Genomic DNA, 24,331 nt, shown 5'->3' with positions numbered 1-24,331 from the left:
CAATATAAAAACGCAAAAATGTATACCATAGTAACAACCAAAAACAATACCCCGCCACACACACAGCTTAAAAGGCCACAGATCGTCTAACTAGCCTGAATAATTTTTATTATTATTTGCAAATAAGAGTCACTGTCATAGTGAAGAAGAGAAGAAGAGTTTGGATTTGATATCCCGCCTTTCACTCCCTTTAAGGAGTCTCAAAGCGGCTAACATTCTCCTTTCCCTTCCTCCCCCACAACAAACACTCTGTGAGGTGAGTGGGGCTGAGAGACTTCAAAGAAGTGTGACTGGCCCAAGGTCACCCAGCAGCTGCATGTGGAGGAGCGGAGACACGAACCCGGTTCCCCAGATTACGTGACTACCGCTCTTAACCACTACACCACACTGGCTCTCCAGTGCTTGGGGACATGAGCTTGACAGCTGTGTTGTGGCTCTTTCCCCCTGAAGCCATTTCCCCGAGGGGCACAGAGGGGTGGAGCCTACTGGTCTAGTGGTATGGGCAATATGTGTGAGTTTCCTCAAGGGACCAGTATTTTATCTTATCAGCCAGGCCTGAAAAGGGCGAACGTTTTTCAGCGGGTTTAATTTAAGTATGCCTTGCAGCTCATAGACATGGTTCTCTGAGGCTAGCGTTCTGTTTTCGTAAACAGATTTGGAAAAGCAGGATTAAAAGGAAAGGAAGCACGGGACTCAAAAAACAAACGACGGCAATCTGCCCCATGGCGCCCGAAGATACAGACACCTTCCAATTGCTTGTGACAGTTGTCACCAAACACTTCCATCATCTTTGATTCTAGGGAGGCAGTGAAGACCAAAGCTTCCTCTCAAAACTGAAAGCAGGAATGCTCTCTGCTGCAACTGTTTCATGAAGAGCCTCTCCAAAATATTCAGCAGGGCGTGTGATATAGACCCACGGTCTCAGAGTGCATGTTTTCCGCTGACCGTGCAGCTCCCAAACCACACACACAGACCATAAGTTAACACACTCTCAACAGTACAATGGTAAAATGCCATCAACAGGTCCTTTGAGAGATTATTTTTTCTGGAGGATTCTCAGAAAATATAACCTCTGCTGTGCTCTCTTCATGAGGTCTGCGGCGAATTTTCCAATACCTTCAATATTAATGAATTAACTTATTTCCTAAAATTAATGTATTGCTTCTTCAACCCCAGAGGTCCTCAGGGAAACAAACAATACACAGCTAGCTTGAGAATTTAGTGGGGTAGGAGAAGTCAATATTATTATCATCATCATCATCATCATCATCATCATCATCATTAAAAGCCTTCTACACGTATATCAAGCGCTTCACAATTTATCTCCTATTCAGAGATCTGCACACTTATTTAAAGGACAATTGAAAAAAAAATCATTTGTGTACAGCTACAGTCATCTGCACCACCCACAGAAGCTGTTATTTCGAATGCCCAGAGTTCCTTTCAGAAGGTATGTCACACATATAGAATTTTTCACTCTAGTACATTCTTTATGAATGAACCCCGGCTGCATCCCTGGCAGTGGGAGGAAGCTTATTTTTCTCAGAAGAAAGGTAAACAGCGAAGCACCTTTCCTGACATGTGCTCTCTCTCCCCCCACCCCCACCCCCCAGCCACTGAACAGGCTCCTGCAGAAATGAGCTGTCGCTTCTGTGGAGCTATTGTTATACTGCCTAGTTCCTCTGCATAAATGAGGTCAGTGGCTCCAAGTCACAAGGCGGACCATACCTCTAAGGAATAAAAGATGCACAGGCCTTAGCTGTAATGACATGGGGATTCAAGCACTGATGTGCGCTGGGAGCATCTGCAGAAGCTGGGGCATGTTGTGAACGCATCTCAGGTGTTTCCTCTCTCTCTCTCTCTCTCTCTGCGCATTAATTCATGGGCTAACTAATTCCCTTCCTGACGACTTTCCTGCTGTTACGCGCAGTCAAACACTGATTCATTTCCAGGGGAGCTGGGGGGCAGGAATACACCCCACTGTGGTTCCTTTATGACAGGGGTCAGCAAACTTTTTCAGTAAGGGGCTGGTCCACTGTCCCTCAGACCTTGGGGGACGACGACTATATTTTGAAGGAAAAAAATAAACGAATTCCTGTGCCCCACAAATAACCCAGAGATGCATTTTAAATAAAAGCACACATTCTACTCATGTAAAAACACGCTGATTTCCGGACTGTCTGCGGGCCAGGTTTAGAAGGCAATTGGGCCAGATCCGGCCCCCGGGCCTTAGTTTGCCTACCCATGCTTTATGATTAGTTGGCCAACTTCCATGGGATCCATCTATTCCACAGACAGTAGATTCCCTCACAGATGGCCGGGCTATAATAAGGTTGGCATCACCTAACAGCAGGGGCTTCGCATTGATGGAGCACATGGATTCAGATGGCAAGATGTCATCAGTTTGAGCGGCAGAGGAACAAATGTGTTTCTTGGAAGCTCCTCTCAAGGAGCAGAGCAGAAGTGGTCTTTCGCCTTCCCAGAATGCGCACGAGACGGCAAGACAATACAGTTCTTATACGAAATGCACTGGTACCTTTCGAGGTGCAACAGCTTGCCGTGACAGCTGTAATAGCCCCACTGTGTCAATCCATTACATATGTGCTTATAATGAACCCAAAGAGCAGTAGCGCTTTGCTGGTGGTGTCATGGTGCTGCATCGGATATTATGGCACACCAACGGAGAAACAAAGTCATAGAATCTTCAGAGTTCGAAGTTACCCAAGGGTCATCTAGTCTGAGCCCCTGGAATGCAGAAATCTCAGCAAAGCATCTGTGACAGATGGCCAGCCAACCTCTGCTTAAGAACCTCCAAGGAAGGAGAGTCCATAACCTCCTGAGACAGACTGTCACCACACCCAATCAGATTTAGGAACCGTGAGGCCAAAGGAGAGGAAAAATAGTTTTTAGGGAAGAACTGACAATTTTTTTGACAACCACAACACAAACTGCAAACCAAGGCAAGAAGTTTCCGCTCAGCTTTAGCCTCCCCCATCTCTCTCTCACTTGGGTCTCCCAAATATTTTATTTCATTTATCTTGTATTCTCAAGGGTAAGTTGATAATCGGATCTTCTTGTAACATAATGTATACACAGGAAATGCATATTTCCCACTACCAGACAAATTCATTGTCCTGCGTTGGCTGCCTATAGGAGTGTTCGCCATTCTTGGGTCCCCATATGCAGTTGGACTACAACTCCCATTACCCTTGGCCATTGGCCAAGCTGACTGGGGATGATGGGAACTGTGGTCCAACTGTACCTGGAGACCTAAGTTTGAAGAACACTAGGCTGCTAGCTAGGTTGAATGGCCTCTTTTGAACTTCATGTCCCCATCTGTGTTGTGATTCATAAGTGAAATAGCTCCTACTCTCCTCCTTTTGTGGTTTTGTCACAAAAAGAACAGGCAGCATTGTGGTTCACCACAGCCTGTCCAATAACACCAGCCAACATTTTATATCCCTGGCCAAAATTCTGGCCAGAATACAATTCAGTGAAATCTCCTGGAACAGGCAACATAATTCTGAGGGAATGTCATGTTGGATATTGCTGGCATATCTGGCATAGTTAATGGCAGTCTGAAATTAGCTGGTGGTTTAGATCATGTGGAAAGGTAATGATTCAGAACCATTTGGCAATATGGGAACAGGCTGAATCATCAAACTGTGGGGTTACAAGATCATCAGCTGCTGGTACAAGATCACCATTCATTGGATTTCCAAAGAAATCCAATCAAGGTAGGCCCTATCGTTAGGCAGAGTGAGGCAGCTGCCTCAGGCTGTGCAGAAGCAGATTCAGTTGCTGGTGAACAGAGCTTTGCTGCTATGTGTCCTACCCTATGCCCCAAATTAAGCCTGCTGCGCTCAGGGTCTGTGAGGAACGCTGACTTCTCAAAGGTGTTGAAGTAAGATTATATTGCCAGCCCACTGGACTTATGTACACAGGGGCGTGTGTGGCAATATTGTCCCTTGCCTCAGGCAGCAAAATGTCTTGGGCTGGCTCTGAATCCAGTTTATCACACACAGCCATGGTTGTGATGTTATGTTTATTTCTTGCATTAAGATGTCACCTTTCTACTAAGGCAGTCAAGGAGGTTTCTAATTTTTTACAGTACTAAAACAAATGTTACATAATATAGAGCAGAATACTTTCAGGCCAAACTGATAGCATGAGCTCCCTGGCCTGGCCTCCTTATTATCTGCCTTTCCTCAGAGCACACAGGTCTTAAGACAGGGATAGGCAACCTAAGGCCCGGGGGCCAGATGCGGCCCAATCGCCTTCTCAGTCTGGCCCGTGGACGGTTCGGGAATCAGCATGTTTTTACATGAATAGAATGTGTCCTTTTATTTAAAATGCATCTTTGGGTTATTTGTGGGGCATAGGAATTCGTTCACCCCCCCCCCAATATAGTCCAGCCCCCCACAAGGTCTGAGGGACGGTGGACCGGCCCACAGCTGAAAAAGGTTGCTGACCCCTGCCTTAAGATGTCCCAGGGGATGAGGGAAGTGGTCCATTCAACACTTCTCTCAGGCAGATTGAAAATTGCAAATACCATGTGTACGGGTGGCATGGCTACATGTTGATGTACAACCAACTTCTCTGCAATGGCATGTATTTGTTTGAAGAGAAATAAAGAGGTCCTTGGCAACCATATGCTGCTCCTATGTTCCCGAGACTGTGCAGATGCCCACACCAGAAATCACGCCTAATTCCATCAGGCCGCAGAGCAAAGGGAGAGAAGGAAAAAAGGACTAGTCCATCACCTCTGCTGAGAGGCTGGCTGCTTTTGGCTCCAGCTCAGTTGTCACCAAACAGCAGCCATTTCATCAGGCTTCCTGAACTGTCTCCATGCTAGTCATTTGCTATAATAATTCTTTAGCCTTAAGACCTGGTGGCTGAGCATGCTTTTTTCCTCCTCCCTCCCCATATCTTTTTCCTTGTGTGACATGCCTTCTAGATTATAGGACTGAGGACAGGGACTGTTTTAGGACTGATTTCTGCAAGCTGCTCTTTTAGCTTTTGGGGGATGGAAATGCTGGGAATTGTTACAGTGGGATCTTAAGTACTTTCATAATTCTACCCCCCTCCACCTGTGACCCCAACTCGTTCTTCTGATTTTGCAGGCATCCTAATTCCCTTTCTTAGAAATCAAGTGGAGCCCTTACTACATGAGCCTACTCCGTGCAGGTGGGGGGTGGAATTTCAGCTCCTCTCCCTTAGACATTTTTCCACCAGGCAGAATTGGCAGAGTATCATAAGGGAGCCTAGCTGGGAGAAAAGTAAGTGTGCATTTGAGTGATTGTATCTGTGGAGGGAATAGAAAGGCAGGGATGGGTTCTATCCATTTTAAATTTCACCACTACACAAACACTGTACGTATGTTTGGGGGTCGACTCTTATTTAAAGATATACATCCACTGCCAACCCATGTGGTTTGAGTTTCAGGCATCGTGTTTCCTAGAATATTAAGCAATTTTCCTGGTGATGGGGAAATTGGTACTGTTCATTTAACATTAAGAGGTAGCAAAGTTCGAAGCCAACATCAAGTGAAGACATTCCGAAACCTTGCTCTTTCCAAGGCACTGGGGTGGAGGGACAACCAGCTATTCCTCTCCCCACCCCGTGGCTTCTTGTGCCCTATTACCTAAGGTAACACAGCACCCCTGCAAGCACCTGAAAATTCCCATCTGTTTATGCTTTCCCCTTCCTTCCACAGCACTGCAGATCAGTATGATGGGAGTATGAAGGGAGAGAAGACACTGCAGCTGGGCTCGCGCCAATTACTTTTGGGGAAAATATTCCTGACAAAAGGAGAAGAATTTCATAAGGATCTCTTTTCAGTAACAGACCAGACCCACTTTACTTCCTTCTGCTTCATAGGTTAACCAATAATAATGATTTGTTAACTCATACCTCCCCCCCCCTCTCTCTCTCACACACACACACACAAACACGCATGCATGCACACACAGGGAAAATGCGCACGCGCGCGCGCGCGCACACACACACACACACACACACACTTTGGAGTCTCAGAGCGAAGTGGTGCAATTTTTGCTCCACCAGGCTGAATGCAGCCCACTTGCCACATCATGTGTTTGGGTGGGTTTTAGGCAGCTGCAGTTGAAGGCAGGTGGCAAAATGAGGTTTGCCAACTCCCTGATGGGCCACCATACATGGCAGGCAGCTTAGTGGATCTGGAGACCTGGCTTTGGAATGTATTGTTTTAGTTGTGATTCCTGCATTGCAGAGGGTTGGATTGGGTGACCCTCGGGGTCCCAGCTCTACAATTCTGTTTTTGAATCCCATCATAACCTTCGAAATGAATGATTCAGAACCATCGGCAACACCCAGAATCATCAGGCAACTGCTGGGGTCCAAGCATTCAGAGCCTCTCTATACATCACCAAGGAGTTGCTCTCTCTTCTCTCATAGAACCATCTGAACTCATCTATTGCTGACTGCACATTTTTATGTTAGGTTAGTGGCATGAGTGCACATTTCACATGGCTGCTTCCCTTTACTGCTCTGAAAATGCATGTAATGGAGGGAGGTGTTGAGGAAATATTGGGTATTCGACTTGAACCCCCAATATTTCCCCAATAGAGACACATTAGAATGATCTTTGACACAGCTCATGCCACCTCTCATGGTACTGGCATGAGGAATAATTATGTCTAACATCTCTCTCACAGGTCTTCTTCTATACAATGCCAGCACTGTTGGCAATGCTCAGGTAACCATCTCTCTAAGGTAGGTATCAGATCTTCCAGGTGTTGTTAGACCACAACTCTCATCACCCCTAACTATCAGCTAGGCTGGCTGGGTCTGATGGGAGATGGTACCCAACAGCATTGGGTCGACATCATACTGATTTCCCCTGCTTGAAGGTTAAATAAGGCAGAATGATTCCCTGAAAATATATGCTTTCCTGAATTGGAACCCGTTTGCTAAAATAGCTTAGAGAAACATCTTCATGCTGCAGAATGGTTCTGGTGAGGGATTCTGCAGCATAGAGGAATGTGCCCTCCTATATTTTCATTGATTACATGAAGTTTTCTGGTCTCATGGACTGAGCTGGACAGCTTAGACATGCCCTTTCTCCAACACTGTAAATCAATGAGCCAGAAATGGCTGCCAAAGTTTGAGACTAGTGACACCAGGCAAGGTTTATGCAAATATTGAACCTGTCCTGCTCTTTGCAGAATAACTGCAGAACTGTTCCAAAGCACTTGGGAAAGAAATGTTGTCTGAAACTCTCCCAGAGAACATTTTTTTCTGAATCTCTTTCAGAAAAACCCACAGATATGATCAGATGGGGAATCCGAGTGATTCATCATGAGACAAGGGCGAAAACAAAACGTTAGGAGTAGGCTGTGGTTTTCAAAACCCCCAATAAATAAATTTAATTCCAACTTAAGAACATAATAGCCGTGGAAATCATTGCTCAAGGGTATTATTAAATAACAGCATTTTGCAAGGGATTCGTTTTGACCGAAAAGATCCATTTGTGTACTATTGCCGATCAAAACATTAATAATCTTTAAAGGCGAACTTTATTGCAAAATACGTGCTGATTATAATTTTTAACCCGGAGGTGAGAAGCCTTTGGCTCTTTAGATTCCATTGGACTCCAACTCTCATCAGCCCCGGTCTACATGGCCAGATGTCAGAGGACAATAACATCTGGAAGGCTGCGGGTTCTCCATCCCTGCCTCTTTTCACACATTGTAACTCGCACCATGCGAAAGGCTGGACTGGATGACTCCCAAGCCGGAATTAAGATTGCCAGAAGAAATATCAACAACCTCAGATATGCAGATGACACAACCTTGATGGCAGAAAGTGAGGAGGAATTAAAGAACCTTTTAAGGAGGGTAAAAGAGGAGAGTGTAAAATATGGTCTGAAGCTCAACATCAAAAAAACTAAGATCATAGCCACTGGTCCCATCACCTCCTGGCAAATAGAAGGGCAAGAAATGGAGGCAGTGGGAGATTTTACTTTCTTGGGCTCCATGATCACTGCAGATGGTGACAGCAGTCACGAAATTAAAAGACGCCTGCTCCTTGGGAGAAAAGCAATGACAAACCTAGACAGCATCTTAAAAAGCAGAGACATCACCTTGCCAACAAGGGTCCATATAGTTAAAGCTATGGTTTTCCCAGTAGTGATGTATGGAAGTGAGAGCTGGACCATAAAGAAGGCTGGTCGCTGAAGAATTGATGCTTTTGAATTATGGTGCTGGAGGAGACTCTTGAGAGTCCCATGGACTGCAAGAAGATCAAACCTATCCATTCTGAAGGAAATCAGCCCTGAGTGCTCTCTGGAAGGACAGATCGTGAAGTTGAGGCTCCAATACTTTGGCCGCCTCATGAGAAGAGAAGACTCCCTAGAAAAGACCCTGATGCTGGGAAAGATGGAGGGCAGAAGGAGAAGGGGACGACAGAGGACGAGATGGTTGGACAGTGTTCTCAAAGCTACCAGCATGAGTTTGACCAAACTGCGGGAGGCTGTGGAAGACAAGAGTGCCTGGCGTGCTCTGGCCCATGGGGTCCCGAAGAGTCGGACACGACTAAACAACTAAACAACAACAACAACAACAACTCGCACCAGAATTGTGGATGTTTGTGTGCAGAATACCCCAACCTGGTGCTCTTCAGCTGTTTTGCACAACAGCTGCCTGGGTTGAAGTCATATATATACAGAAGTTGAAGTCCAAAACAGCTGGCAGGCACCAGGTTGCAGGCAGGTTGTTCAAGTAATTGGCACTTCCACTTTTTTCTTGCTGGTGCGTCATCAAAACAGAACTGGAACACCAGGAACTCTACATGTGGGATGTGCAGCCACATTTAAGGAGAGCAGGAAGGGCAGTTTCAGGTTCCCCATGACTTGGGCATTTCAGAGTAGATGTAATTACTCCTCGTGTGCATTCGTATTTCTGAGAATTACAAGGTATAAAATAAGTAACCATAACAAATCTCATTAAAAGACGCTTATTGCTTTAGCAATTTAATCCTCCATATTACTCAGCAACAAGGCTTTCAAGCTGGCTGCCAATCATGCTCTCCTCAGTAAAATAGCTTGCCTCCTAACCTGAAATAATAATAATAATAATAATAATACGGTTGCAATCCAACAGCTGGGTTGCATGGGCCTTAGGATGCTGGTTAAGGGGTGTTAGGAAAAGGTAGGCGCTATTGCATCAGCTAAAACAGAGGTCTGTGAGTGGGTTGAGATACATCCTGTTGGAAAAACCCTCAGTAAACCCAGCAACATTAACTCTCAGGGCACTTTTGAGAAGAGTTCCCTGTCTGGGCGAGATCCCCGGCAGCAAGTCATAAGCACATCTGCTTCCCTCCTGCCTTTTGTAACATGCAAAGGAGTTCACAGCATTTGAGGGAAAGCTATGGTTTTAAAGGAACAAATTGAAATTTGCCCTGAAGTGATTATCCATAGCGCTGGAAAAGAATGCAACTCTCAATAGACACAGGCTCCCTCTGGACTGCGGATTGCTCCTATGACCTTTTGTCTTAGTGGTGCATGAAAAGAGTACAGCATGGAGACTTGCACTCTTCTGCTTCAAGGTAAATGAGCATTTAATTAGCGTCGGCATGATATTCTGTGCCGTGCCTTTCTGTGTCATTCTCCAGGCCAGCGTGAAGCAAGCCTTCAAGGAAACAGATGTTAGGAGGTTTTTTAAAACTAAGGTATCATTGCTTTGATTGTTGGACGTCTCTGAAAACAAAAATCCGTGCACAGGGACATGGGATGAAACCAGGTGCAGAATTAAACTGAAGCACTGCTTCCTGGCTCCACTGTAGTGCAGTTCCCTCCTGTCCTGGAAGACTTTTAAAGGGGATCGTCTGCAGTCTTAGTTATTCATTATGAACTTTCCACATGCAGGTGGAGCTTGATGTCGGTATTTCTGAACAGCTGATTCCCCTCACAAGGTAGCTTTTACCTCTGTGTCAGAGGAACCAAGGGCCAGGCTTCACATGGGATAGTTTTGAAAAATGACCATTAAGTCTTTCCATACAAAGTGTGGAATGGTTTAGTCCTACCCCTTATGATGATGACATCACAAAGTGCAATGTGATGACATCATAATTTGGTTTCCGTTATTCTATGTGTAATGGGAGAGAGCTTGACAAGGGTGGGTGACATGTTTGGTAGGCATTTGGGTAACATACTGTTCTACCCTGCATGCTTGAGTCAGCAAAGTGTATGAAAGGTTGAGCATGTATAGTTTTATGGGGAATGGGAAATTGTCATGGAAAGGAATTAACCAAGCAGGGAAGAATTTCTGGGGGACCCTCAGTTTTCATTACTGCTAGGCATAATGTCTTTAATAATAGTGTTTTTGTGGTCAAAGCACTTCACTCACCCAGTGTGCCAACTTGGCTGTGGGTGTCTGGGGCCATGAGTGCCATGTGGTGTCCATGGCTCTAGCACCGAAATTTGTGGGTGCCTGGACCCTTCATGGGGAATTTTGTGGGTGCTCGGGCACCCAGGACCCTGGGAAGTTGGGACTTATGCCACTCACAATCCTTACAACATCCCTATAGAGAAGGCTAGATGTTAGCGTTTTAGGAGGGTGGGTTCTAGGAGTCTCGCCAAGGGCTACAGAGCGAGATCTCATGGGGAAAATGAGTGTGGATTTCCCAGCCGACAGTTCACACTCTCAGCACCGACTCTGACTAGCCTGACTCCTCTCTGACATTCTTACACCTACCCAGGACCAAAAGAGATTTTACGATGTCTACTCCATTTTGGGAATTAGCAAGCAGCAGCTGAGACAAATGGATAATGGCTGCCTACGTGTGTCTGGAGAAAAACCATGACCACTGTTTGGATTGCAGTCAAGGCTTCAGTTGTTTGATCACACTGATTATACAATTAGTCAATTTAGACCTCTTGTTAAGCATTTGAACTACAACTCAGTTGGCCTTGACTGACGACATAGATGTCTTCCTGTAGCTATTTTCCTGGAGGATGAAGACTTTCTCCTATTGTTGAGCATTACACATTTGCAACTCATGGTGTTGCCAAAGTTCGCAGTTATTTGGTTCGGGACGCAAATCTCTCCAGTTTCCACGTTTTTTCCAGTTGTTTTTTTATCATCAACTTTCAACAGAACAAATGATAAAACAAAGGGCAGTTGGGCAAACTGCTCTTGACTTCAGGCCTGGTGCTAGATCTTATGGAGAAGGTGGCTTAGTTGGAATCAAGGCTGCTGGACCAAAGGAGCTCAAAGTGAGCAACAAAAAGGATTGGGAGTAGACTGAGGCCTTTTAAACCTCTGTCTCTGGACTACCTCCTCCAGGCTCCACCCTGCTGTAGAGAGCTCCTCAAAAGGACAATCCTCTTGCCTGAAGACAGGCACTCCTCCTTTGTTCCAGTCTGCTTCCAGGTGCATTCGCTGCACCACTAGTCTTGGGATGGGCAGAGGGAGGCATCTGGCTCCTCAGGCTCAAGAAACTGTGCAAATGAAGGTTTGGGTTCTGATCCTATTAAGTCTTGGTGGCCTGGGAGATTCCTCTGGAGATTCCAGTCTATCAACTTCATGTGCAATAGCCTGTCTATCTGGCACCCCTGCACCCCTGGACTCTGTCCAGATCATGGCTAGATTCAGGGCTCATGATGACAACAAACAACCCTTCGACTCTGAAGAGCAGCTGCCAGTCACAACAAACAATGCTGTGTTAGATGGGCCAAAGCTGCGACTCAGCACAAAACAGCTTCCTGCATTTCCTAACCCCCTGTGCTCAAACCCATCTTCTTCAGGAGGTCCCCCTGAGCTTCCAGAGAAGTTTTGGTGGGTGGGTGGTAGTGAAGGTGGCTGCAAGAAGGTGAAAAAGAAAATGTTCCTCTCCGTGAATTCCTTAACATGTCAAAATCCACTACAGCAAGAAAACTAGCCCTTCTTTGGAACACAGGGTGTGGTTTCCAGCACTGTATGTTCCCTGTAGCACCGTGTTTTCAGGGACTTGATCATTAATAAGTTAATTCATGACTGAATAATAATAGGTTGTGTCCACAGAGGAGGCAAGCTGGAAGTGTGCTTCATTGCCCATGAGGCAGGCCAGGTTCATTCAACGGCCAGTGTGATGTTTCCACCCATTACCAGTGGGAAAAGAAGAAAGACACAAATGGGGAGCTGGTTTTTGGATCCTGACGATCTTATTTTCAAATTAGGTGAGTTGCTGCAATGGCTATGTTCGACCTTCCACTGCTAGAGACATCATGCCCCTGGATACTGTTTTGCGTGGAACGACAAGGGGGGAGGTAGCTGGTGCTTTCAGGACCAGTTTGCGGGCTTCCCACAGACATCTGGTTGTCCACTATGAGAACACGATGCTGGACCGGATAGGCCTTCAGCCTAATTCAGCAGGGATCTTATGTTCTTACACCCATGGGTGGCTAAACAGGGAAAAGATTGGATCCACATGGATCCCCATGACGGGGTGAGCTCCCGTTGCTTGGTCCCTGCTCCTGCCAACCTAGCAGTTCGAAAGCACGTCAAAGTGCAAGTAGATAAATAGGTACCGCTCCGGTGGGCTGCTTTGGTTCGCCAGAAGCGGCTTAGTCATGCTGGCCACATGACCTGGAAGCTGTACGCCGGCTCCCTCGGCCATTAAAACGAGATGAGCGCCGCAACCCCAGAGTCAGTCACGACTGGACCTAATGGTCAGGGGTCCCTTTACCTTTACTTAGCTTTCGGTTCAAAGGATCCCAAATTATGGTGGTGGTGGTGGGTATCAATTCCCTCCCTCCAAAGTGCGAACTTGCTGTGGGTTATCTTCATGTGACCCCACTTGTTTATCATTAAACGCAACTGGAAAGAATCCCAAATGTGCTTATGACTTCTCTGCTATTGCCCAGAGGAATAATTAAGCCGACGGGCTTGTTTATCGCCAGATTTTCTGCCCTCTCCTAAAAACCAGCCACACTGTTTCCAAGCTAGATTTTTCTGAAGAAAGGTCTGACAGCCTGAGGGGAGAAGGATGAGTTCTGCAACTAATTAGTGCTTGATGCACCAGGGACAAAGAGCCCAGCTCGCTCGGGGAGTTTGCTTTGGAAGCAGATTGGATTGGTCAGGTGGCACCTAACGTTCCAAATCTGACAAGAGAGATCCGGTGACCGTGTAGAGATCATTATTTCTATTTCTCTCCAAGAAGGACAGGGAGGACAACTTGTTTAACAAGCAAGAAAAACAAAAACAACAACAACTCCTTGGTAGAAACAATGGATCCAAAACAATAAAATTATGCGCTGGAGTGGAAGAATAGGAGACAGAGGATTCTATTTGCTAATGCTAGAACTCAAGGTCACCCCATGAAACTGATTTGCAGTACATTTAGGACAAACAACCGCAAGTTCTTCTCCACCCAAGACATCATGGAATTTGCTGCCACAGAATGTGGTGGCAGCCAAGAAGCTTACACTGGATTTCAGCAGGGGATCAGGGAAATTCATGGAGGCCAAGTCTATCAGCAGCAGTTAGCCAGGATGATTCAATGGCACCTCTTTGTTCAAAGGAAGTACACCCTTTAGTATTGGTTGCTAGGAGACAAACAGGAAGGAAGAATTCTTGCCTTTGTGCCCTGCATTTGGGCTTCTGGCTGCATTTAGTTGGAAACAGGATTCTAGGTTAGGTGGACATTTGGTCTGTGCCAACAGGGTTATTATTTCTACCTTCTTAACGTAGTAGTGGTAGTAATGATCATAATCAATTTCAATACAGTTTCCAATTTAAAAAAAAATAGTTATAGCATTATGGGCTCAAGTCACAACTGAAGGAAATACTACATCTGCAAGAATTATAGCTGATGAACTACCAGGATACAGAGCTAAAAACTTAACCTTAAAGACAACAATCCACAATTCTGCAAAAAAATATTTAAAAATCCAGTTTCTCAATCTGAGAATCTTCCCTGTTTCATTGTTCTGCTCCATGCAAAATCTGAGCCACTGTCTTGTTTTGAAACAATTTCAATGCAGCATCAATTTTAAAAGCGATCATTTGTACATTAAAACATGAATATGGCTCCAAAGGTTCTAGAGACTGAAAGCTTTATGAGATTTCTGAGACTATGTGTCCTTAAAATGATTTCCTCTATTTAAATTCATGGCACTGGTCATCTGCTTGCTAATCACTTGACCATCAGAGTTTCTGACGTTTCTTTCCAAAGACCATAACCTTGGTCTTTGAGTAGTTAATCTTTACAATAGTCACCAAGCCTAGATAATTGCCTTTTTAGACATACACAAGTAATAGATAGAAGAACTATATCACATAAAAACAGAAGTAAAAAAAATAAAATACAGGGATAAATTGAAGAGGGAGAGAATTTGAGGCCAGACATCCTTGGCCTGATATTGTTAAGAAAAAATTTGCATAGTGGAATAAGTTGTGTTTTGAATCTATTCAAAACTTGAATCGATTACTTTCTTTTCATGAGTATGACATTACAGCTGCTCTGGGAGTTTGAGTGTTGGCAACAACCTTCCTAGGTGCGCACAGTCCATTTCTTCCAAAGCCCAAGGGCTGACTTTAAAAAGTTGAGGCCACACCCCTGGGGGTCATTTTGGACTCGCAGCTGTCCATGGAGGTGCAGGTCAATTCTGTGTCCAGGGCAGCTGTTTACCAGCTCCATCTGGTATGCAGGCTGAGACCCTATCTGCCCGCAGACTGTCTTGCCAGAGTGGTGCATGCTCTAGTTATCTCCTGCTTGGACTATGGCAATGCGCTCCATGTGGGGCTACCTTTGAAGGTGACCTGGAAACTACAACTAATCCAGAATGTGGCAGCTAGTAGTGATGTATGGAAGTGAGAGCTGGACCATACTGAAGGCTGATCGCCGAAGAATTGATGCTTTTGAATTATGGTGCTGGAGGAGACGCTTGAGAGTCCCATGGACTGCAAGAAGATCAAACCTATCCATTCTGAAGGAAATCAGCCCTGATTGCTCACTGGAAGGACAGATCCTGAAGCTGGGGCTCCAATACTTTGGCCATCTCATGAGAAGAGAAGACCCCCTGGAAAAGACCCTGATGTTGGGAAAGATTTAGGGCACAAGGAGAAGGGGACGACAGAGGACGAGATGGTTGGATAGCGGTCTCGAAGGTACCACATTGAGTTTGACCAAACTGCGGGAGGTAGTGGAAGACAGGAGTGCCTGGCGTGCTCTGGTCCAGGGGGTCACGAAGAGTCGGACATGACTAAATGACCAAACAACAACACACATGGCTGCGGTTTGTTTAAACAACCCAAACACATAGATGGGGCCGATTCAGCTGGTCCCTACTGATGCGGCTGAATCATTTAAAAGTTCTTTCAGAAGGACAGGAGCTGTTCACGGAGACACATTCCTATGCAGCTAAGGAAAAGGCTTTCTGAAAGAACAGCTAGCTATATGAATAGCTTTATAAAATACAAATTTATAAAGCCTGCCATCCGGAAGCTCAGTGTCAGGATCTCCCGGGAGTAGAACCAGTAACCAGCTGATTCAAAGACTTGTGCCTAACATGGTGAGCTACCAGGACTACACAATGAATGGTTTCCTAGGGGCTTAAGTGTCCCTAGGTTCTGGAATGTCTCTGCCTGCCCAGGCCAGCCGTTGGCTCCCCTTGACCTGGAAGAACAATAAAAGCTTCCAGGTCAGGTTGTCACTTTGCCAAGGCAACAACAGACCTCCCTGTGCCTTCCCTTGGTGCCCAATTACATCCCAGCCATTACATGCAAATTTGGCCCCAGGAAAAGCTGTTCGGTGACCTGTATATATTAAGCGGGCATCTATTTTTGATTGACATCCAATGCCCTTTTAAAATGTGTTGGGGAGGAGGGGATTATTAGGTTGTTCTTGTTTTTATTTTTAATATGTATTTTGTCTTTTTATATTGGAATTTAATGTTGTGAACCACCCTGAGACCCATGGGTTTAGGGAGGTATACACATTTAATAAATAATAACAACAATTTTTGGGTGTTCCATTGCTGTACATGGGACTAGGCTCATCCCTTAGCTATTGGGATGCCTCTTCAGGATTTTAAGAGTTCATGTATTGTGTTCACAATTCATTGATGGGTTTAGGGAGAGAGCATGTCTACTGACACCTGGATCCCAAGCCTGCAGGGCTTTAAGGTAGGCAGAAGACTTTGACGCAGGCCTGGAAGCAGACTGGGAACCACTGAGAACTGCCTCAAAAGAAAAATGGAATCATATGCCTCCTGCTGTGTCTCTACATGAATTACCTCTTTGGGCATCACCTGGCAGAAAGCAAGCAAGTCCAGAGCTATGACTTGTGCAGAGAGACACGAGGGGCAGCCTCCTCTGAGTACATGCCATGTTGCCATACCTCTGAACTCCAGAATAAGGGAGTTCTCCAATGAAACCCAATGAAGAGGTGCAGCAGGACAACCCCATCAGTGGGATAGCTCTGTTGGTTAGAACATGGTGCAGATAATGCCAAGGTTGAAGGTTCGATCCCCATAAGGGACAGCTACATATTCCTGTATTGAAGGAATACAGGAATACTTCTATGTCCATGATCAAGTGCAGGTTAATTCTGCATTCAAGGCAGCTGTCCACCAGCGCCATCTGGTACACCAGCTGAAACCCTACCTGCCTGTACACTGTCTCGCCAGAGTGGTACATGCTCTAGTTATCTCCCGCTTGGACTACTGCAATGTGCTGTACATGGGGCTATCTTTGAAGGTGACTCAGAAACTACAAATAATCCAGAATGAGGTAGCTAGACTGGTGACTAGGAGCAGCCACCAAAACCATATAACACCAGTCCTAAAAGATCTACACTGGTTCCCAGTATGTTTCCAAGCACAATTCAAAGTGCTTGTGCTGATCTTTAAAGCCCTAAACAGCCTCGGTCCTGTATACCTGAAGGAGGACCACCCGTGTCATTTAGCCCCAGATACTGAGGTCCAGCTCCAAGGGCCTTCTGTTGGTTCCCTCATTGCAAGAAGCAAAACTACGGGGAACCAGGCAGAGGACATTCTTGGTAGTGGCACCTGCTCTGTGGAACGCCCACCTGTTAGGTGTCAAGGAAATAAGCAACTACCTTATTTTTTGCTTTATAAGACGCACTTTCCCCCTCCTTAAAAGTAAGGGGAAATGTGTGTGCGTCTTATGGAGCGAATGCAGGCTGCGCAGCTTTCGCTGAAGCCAGGAGAGCAAGAGGGATCAGTGCACACCGATCCTTCTTGCTCTCCTGGCTTCAGGGATAGCCGCCCGAAGCCTCCTGAGTGCAGTGGGAGCGCTCCCACTGTGCTCAGAAGGCTTCGCGTTGCTTTCTCTTGCTCTCCTGACTTCGCTTCGCTTGAGAGCCACTGCGCAGCTTTTCATCTCTGCACAGCGCGCCTTCAGCGAAGCGGCAGGAGAAACGGAGCCCCTTCCATTTCCCCTCCCGCTTTGCTGAAGGGGCACTGTGCAGCTTTCCCTCTCTGCACTGCGCCTCTTCAGCGCTTTGCTGGAGAGGTGCTGAGCAGAGCGGGAGAGAACATTTGTTTTCTTGTTCTCTTCCTCTAAAACTAGGTGCGTCTTATGGTCAGGTGCGTCTTATAGAGCGAAAAATACTGTGCTTGACTTTTATAAGACATCTGAAGGCAGCCCTGTTCAAGGAAGTTTTTAATGTTTGACAGACTATTGTATTTTAATGTTTTGTTGGAAGCCGCCCAGAGTGGGCGGGGTATAAATAAATTTATGATGATGATGATGTTCCCAGTGTCAAACATTTAGGGCCAGGAGCGTCCAGTAACATATACAGCAAGGGTGTTTGCTGTTGATAACCATCTCACCTGGATCTCACCCTTCACAACACACTCCATTTACACAAAGCATCTGTTGCAGCTGTGATAAGGATGCTGAGAATTCCAAATAAATATCGAATCACAGTTCAAGGACCCTGCATTCCCTTACTATAACTATTGTCCTGTGTCTCCCCAGATCCCATTCCTCCACCCTGACGACGCCAGTAGGACATCCTCATTATATGACAAGAACACAAAGCTGCATCAGAGCCCCCAATACATGCTCACCAGGCAGTTCATGATTTCCACTCCGTTTGGGTTCACAGTCAGTGCCTCATCATACAGTTGCTTAGCCTCCTCCAAGCTGCTGTTCATCTCCGCCAGCCTCCCCCGCATGTACAGCACACTGTGAGATGTGGGGAAGAGACTGGCTGCCTCCTGGATACAGAAGCTTGCTTCTTTGAGGTGCTGCTGCTCCATGAAGAGTTCGGCTACAAAACAAAAACGAAACAAGGCAAAGCGGTGCATTTAAATGGGTTTCCCCTGGCATCCTCCTGTAGAGCTGAAACATTGACAATGCTGGTTAAGGACGAGACGTTAGCCTCGTGAGAAACGACCCCGCTTATGACGTGTCGATTTTGAAAAGGTGTGCTTCCTGGCATTTGTGTATTTTACAGACTCATGAACCATAGCTTGCTCACCGGCCACACAATCAGTCTCCTGGGTTGGTTCATAAATGAGAAGAAAACTGGATATTGAAGTTTAGCTGTCCCCCCCCCCCCAATTAAGTAAGTATTAAAGGGAATCTCTTTTTCTTTTTCTTTTGTTCTCAGGCATGGGTCTTCCCCAGTCACCTGGGAAATAACAGTAATTTCTTTAGTGCCTCAAAGAAAACAAAGCACTGTTAAAATGTAGAATTAGCACCGACAACATCCCGCCTGCAGATTTACAGCTTAAACAAACTGATATGTGAGGAAAAAGAAGGGAGTGGGTAATAGAAGAAGGTGGGGGAAAAAGAGGCAGTGCCTAAGAGCATAAGGAAAGCAGCCACTGGATAAGGCCAAAGACCAGGCATCCCCAAAATTTGGGACTACAACTCCCATCATCCCTAGCTAACAGGACTAGTGGTCAGGGATGATGGGAATTGTAGTTCCAAAACATCTGGCAGGCCAAGTTTGCCTATGCCTGGCCTACCGGTGCAGGTAGAACACAGTCATTGTGTAAAATACATCAAATAAGAGGGAGAACCCTATTTCGTTGGAGATGAGCTTAGGTGTCTAGGCGTGAAAAGCAAACACTTTGCCACTGCTCTATAAGCCTTGCTCTAATGGTCGGGTTGAAGAAGCTACAGAACCTATTTTGCGAATGGAATGCAGAGTCAAGGTGAAAGCAAGTTCTCATGCACGTTGCTACAGAGCAGGGAAGTGCACAATTATCACAAAGTTTGAAAGAAGCAGGCTCTGCAAAATGGGTGGTATGCGCTATTAATACTTGGAAGTTTTCACAGGCTCATAGTCCTGACAATTCAGTAAAATGGACCACTGTCAAATCTGGAGGCAGGCAGTTAAGCTCCCATCCCCAACAAGGAAATATCTGTAACATCAACACACTTGTGCACAAACACTTCCAAGGCAGATCGGCTGAATTCTGACTGACATGCTTTGAAGCTTTTGGCTCCTTCTCCCCCTGAATTGTTTCCATTCAATATGGCTATTATGAGAACCTTGTGATTTTAAGTAAACCAGTGTCTGAAGTTGCTTGCTTTCCTTTTCCCTCCTCATCGGTTTAACCTTTTGTGCCATGTCTTTTGGATTGTAAGCCTGAGGTGGAGGGACTGCCTTGCCTTGTTTGTTATCAACCTCATATAAGCCATTCTGGGAGCCTTTTTATAGCTGAAGAACAGCTTTAAAATGCTTTAAATTAATAAACTTTCCCTGCACTTTGCTGAAAAAAGTTTTGTTTAGCTGGGTATCGAGAAAACCAGCACACCAGAGACGACAGTTATAAGTTATTTTAAAAGCATTAACAGAGTCTATTATTCATGACTATTTTAACTCACGTGCACACAGAACAGAGGGAGATCCATTTGAAAAAAGGAAAAAATGGACTAATAAAAATGAGGTCGTTCGACTGTTTACTTTGCTCAACAAGAAGTAATTGTTCTGTTACTTTTTCACAATGAGAAATATTGAAGGAGAATACTAATGCAACCCACTAACATTATCAATCGATTTTTGTTAATGTGAACACTAAGATTTATTATGCCCTACGCGCAAATGTTATTAAGTCTTGACAAAACCTTCAGAAAAAATATGTTTTGTTTTTATTGAACCATCTCACTAAAATTGAAATATTTGACATTGAAAGAAATGCAGTAATTCTTGTTTATGGCTATGGGGAAACACATTTTTTTAAACAAAAATTATTATGATTATTCCATTGCCTGGCAGATCTACTTTTAGGTAGCAGATAGAATGCTAATGCATGAATTGGACGCCATTTGTATTGCCGCTGTATTAGTAGCAAGAGACAGGACAAAAAAAGTATTTTACATTCCTAAGAATGTGATATGATAAACATTTGTCTGGGAGTAAGTCCTATTGAACTCAGTGTGGCTGACTTTTGAGCAGACCTGAACAGGACTGTACTGAAGTGTTGCCTTAAACTAGGGGAAAGGTGTAGGCCTTTGACGAATTTCTTCGTGTGTGGGGCGGCAAATTAAGAGCACTTTTTCTCAGGCTATTCTGCACCTATGGCGTTTCTGCAATATGAAATGAAAAAAGAAATGATTTAAATAAACAATGAGATAGATGGCTTTTCCTTCCAAGTTCACCAGTAAGAAGAGGCAGGGCATGGGGACCTAAGGTTGCTTATTTTAATTTGAAGGCTTATACCCCACCTTTCAATCAAATGGTTCCCAAGACAGTTTATAAGCAGTTGGGAAGAACACCAACCCATACCCCATACTCCCAAAGCCACCTCACCACAAACCCCTTAGTTCTTTGACGGATGGGTGGGAACATGAGTTTACTGACTTCCAACTCTCTAGTCCAAGGGCAACTGGTACTTGAAGTCTACTTTTTCTGGCAGGGATGGGGAAGCAAACTCCTGGCAGCCACTCCTTCTAAGGCCAGAGGATGGAGCTAGGTTGGTCTTCCCTTTGTCATGATGTTGTTCTGGGAAGGCAGGGGTTCTCCAGTGGTCCTTGGTCGCCTGGCAACGGGTAATGGCAGGCACCAGAGCTTGCTTTCACTTCAGTGGTCTTAAAGGACCCCTGACCATTAGGTCCAGTCATGGCCGACTCTGGGGTTGGGGCGCTCATCTCGCTTTATTGGCTGAGGGAGCCAGCGTACAGCTCATGTGGCCAGCATGACTAAGCCACTTCTGGTGAACCAGAGCAGCGCACGGAAACGCCGTTTACCTTCCCGCCGGAGCGGTACCTATTTTTCTACTTGCACTGGTGTGCTTTCCAGCTGCTAGGTTGGCAGGAGCAGGGACTGAGCAACGGGAGCTCACCCCGTCGCGGGGATTCGAACTGCCGACCTTCTGATCGGCAAGTCCTAGGCTCTGTGGTTTAACCCATAGCGCCACCCGCGTCCCTTATTCAGCGGTCTTAGGGAACTGGCAAAAGCTAAGAATCACCAGCCAGGGTCCAGAGGCTCATAAAAGTCTGAAGTGCCAATCAGAATTACCATTCAGGTTTGGTCTCAGCCTAAACAGAAGACGCCTCTAGTTCTTTTTGGTGAATTCACTTATTGGGAGCCCACGGCTTATGTAAGTGGGCCCAGGATATTTTTGTCAGCACAGGAAAAGCTGGAATGTGTTCCTTAACTCTTGATAACGCCTCTTGCTTCTCTGGGTAGAGTATAAAGAGAGATGTGGGCTTGAGAAAAAGCACCCAAAAGGGCACTGGGAAGTTACATTGCACTTTCTCTGGTTTCCTTTAGGGCAACTGGCCAGGTTTGAAATCCTCATTGCCCCCCTTCTTTTGCAAGCAATGCCACTGTTACCTTATTTTCAGCTCTAGCCCTCTGACTCTTTTCAGCCGTGCAATGCGTGAGCCAATCAGCCTCCCAAATGTTATTAAATACTGTCAAAGAACACCAGGAGTCTTCACATGGGGTGCACATCACAACAACCACTAGCGGAAGAATCTTTTTTTTATTAAAGCCCTAAATCTTGGTGTACTTGCTCATGCTTGCCATGTTCTGAAAGGACGTAACCTTACCTCTAGGTACATGAAAACAACAGGCTGTGCTTCTTGTGGAACGAAGTAAGAGAGGAAATGCAAAACTATTTTGAGTAAACAACATTACATTTGCTAGTAATGCTAGGAAGTAACAGAAGGCTGATCCATAGCTGTTTGAAGGAGCGTCTCGACCCCCATTGTTCTACCCAGACACTGAGGTCCAACTACAAGGGCCTTCTGGCGGTTCCCTCACTGCAAGAAGCCAAGTTACGGGGAACCAGGCAGAGGGCCTTCTCGGTAGTGGCACCCGCCCTGTGGAACACCCTCCCACCAGATGTCAAAGAGAACAACTACTAGACTTTTAGAAGACATCTGAACGCAGTCCTGTTTAGAGAAGCTTTTAATGTTTGATGCATTATTGCATTTTAATATTTTGTTGGAAGCCGCCCAGAGTGGCTGGGGAAGCCCAGCCAGCTGGGTGGGGCATAAATAATAAATTATTATTATTATTATTTGCAATGCAGAAAAGCGACCACATGTTTTCACTTGGCGTCAACCATTTTGGAAGTATGGGAGTCATCAGCTGCAAGCTGGGCTTTTCCTTGTCTTGGCTAGCAACATTCAGGTCCATTGCTGGCTGGGGTAGTTGGTGCTTCGCTTGGTGAATGCACAATGCCTGATTATCTCAAATCTAATGCTTATTAAAATAACAATAATAATCAGGGCTGTATTCAAGTATGTTTGAGTAGACCCACTGAAATGAACAGATCTTGTTTCCTCCTTCTCTGGAAGGTAGGACTCAAGTCACAAGAAAGGAGATTCCGGCTTAGAGCTCAGCAAACACCGACAGGGTGGGATATTTAAGACTCCAAAGGAACCTCATCCCTTCCAAGGCCAAAATAAAGCATGGCCACAGCTCTGGACCACAACATTCCTCTTGCCCCTTTTCAGCAGGGGTGAGGAGAACCTCCGGCCCAGGAATCAAAAGTGACCCTCTCTGCATTTGTAGCTGTCCCTTGCCATCCTCCGTCACCAGCCCTGCTTTCTATCCTCGTTGACTGCTTTAGCCAAACAAGGATCTGTCCTTGAATTGCAATCTTGCTTCTTGCTCACTGCAAATGGTGTGTGTGTATGAGTAGAGACCTGATTTTTGTGTGGGTGGAATGTCGCTGTGGCGATCACACAGGGTCCCCGGACGTTTAACGGTCTATTGATCGCTGTGCTCGCTTCCCCGCTGCCACCAAGCCGTTACTCTCGGGTAAAACACCTAGTCCAGACAGTTGTTAAAACTGAACCAAATAAACAAGTTTATTTTATAAGCATTAACAAGTTTATGGTTTCTCAGATAATATTCCTGTCAGTTTCTTAACCTTAGTTTCTTTACTGGCCTATAACTTCCTAATACCTTCTGACTGATTATCTCAACTGTTTGACTGACTCCTCTTAACAAATTCTCTCACTCTCTCACATCAGACTAGCCCAACCCACAGACTTATCCTCTCTATCTCTTCTCTAACTCCAGACTTCTGACTTCTCAACCACCCTAACTCTAACTCCTCCCCTTGGGTTCCCATTGGTTAGTCATTTTACAATTAGTTAACCCTTTCCTTACGAACCCAGTATGATGTCACACACCTAGGAGGGCAAATGCCACAGTCGCCTACTGTACAAAGCTAAGAGTCACATGCAGACACTTGGTGCGAGGGGTCAGTGCATCTGGTTGTTCACCAGAAGGTTGCTGGTTCGAACCCAACCAGGGATGGCTGTGGGCAGGATTCCTGCAGTGCAGGAAGGCTTCTAGATGAGCCTCAGGGTCCCTTCTGGTTGGTGGGAAAGCAGAGCTGCCTTCCAAGCATTTCCAACTCGGCAATTCTACGATACTATGCATTGCCCCACCCACTTTGGACTTTGGCTCCACCCACCACACCGGCATGTGGCTCTGGAAGGTTGGATGTGAGGTAATGGGGCCCTGTGGCTGAAAAGGGTTTCCCGTCCCCTGCTTTCCAGAGAGGTGTTTAAACACCCGGAGAACCCTGAGCATGAAAACCAGTGGGCTTAATTCACATGCATAAATGCTAGGCGCGCACGTGCTGAAGTATCTTGCAGAGTTGGGAGCTAAATGAGGATAGCAGGAGGAATATTGCATAAGGGCATTACCATATTCGTCAATCTGTTAGCAACCAACAATATAATTCCACTTGCAAAAAAGAAAAAGAAATGATTGGGGGGAGGATGGGAAGAAGGGGGATGGAGAGGGAGCTAAGCAGCCCTTTCCAGCCTTTTACTGCTATGAATTTGTGGGGGCCTATCAAGCCTCTTCATTTAAACATTTAAAGACCAAAAAAATCAAAATCAAAGCCAGAAGTGTAACAAGA

At 45.6% G+C, this 24,331-nt stretch overlaps 1 protein-coding gene and 1 long non-coding RNA gene across 4 annotated transcripts in view; both read right to left on the bottom strand.

Moving 5' to 3' along the window:
* LOC310702832 overlaps window positions 1-24,331 on the bottom strand; it is a 311,903-nt gene that overhangs the window by 18,559 nt on the left and 269,013 nt on the right. The window lies entirely within an intron of this gene.
* TTC7A (tetratricopeptide repeat domain 7A) overlaps window positions 1-24,331 on the bottom strand; it is a 183,744-nt gene that overhangs the window by 24,006 nt on the left and 135,407 nt on the right. For all 3 annotated transcript variants that reach the window (XM_083494305.1, XM_083494306.1, XM_083494307.1), the window contains exon 19: window positions 18,056-18,258. In XM_083494305.1, the coding sequence (XP_083350431.1) occupies window positions 18,056-18,258 (203 nt within the window). The remainder of the gene's footprint in view (window positions 1-18,055; window positions 18,259-24,331) is intronic.

The sequence above is a fragment of the Podarcis liolepis genome, assembly GCF_965112155.1.
Source record: "Podarcis liolepis genome assembly, chromosome: 3".
NCBI lineage: Eukaryota > Metazoa > Chordata > Lepidosauria > Squamata > Lacertidae > Podarcis > Podarcis liolepis.
Note: the sequence above shows the minus strand (reverse complement) of the source record. Positions and strands in the feature narration are given on the sequence as shown.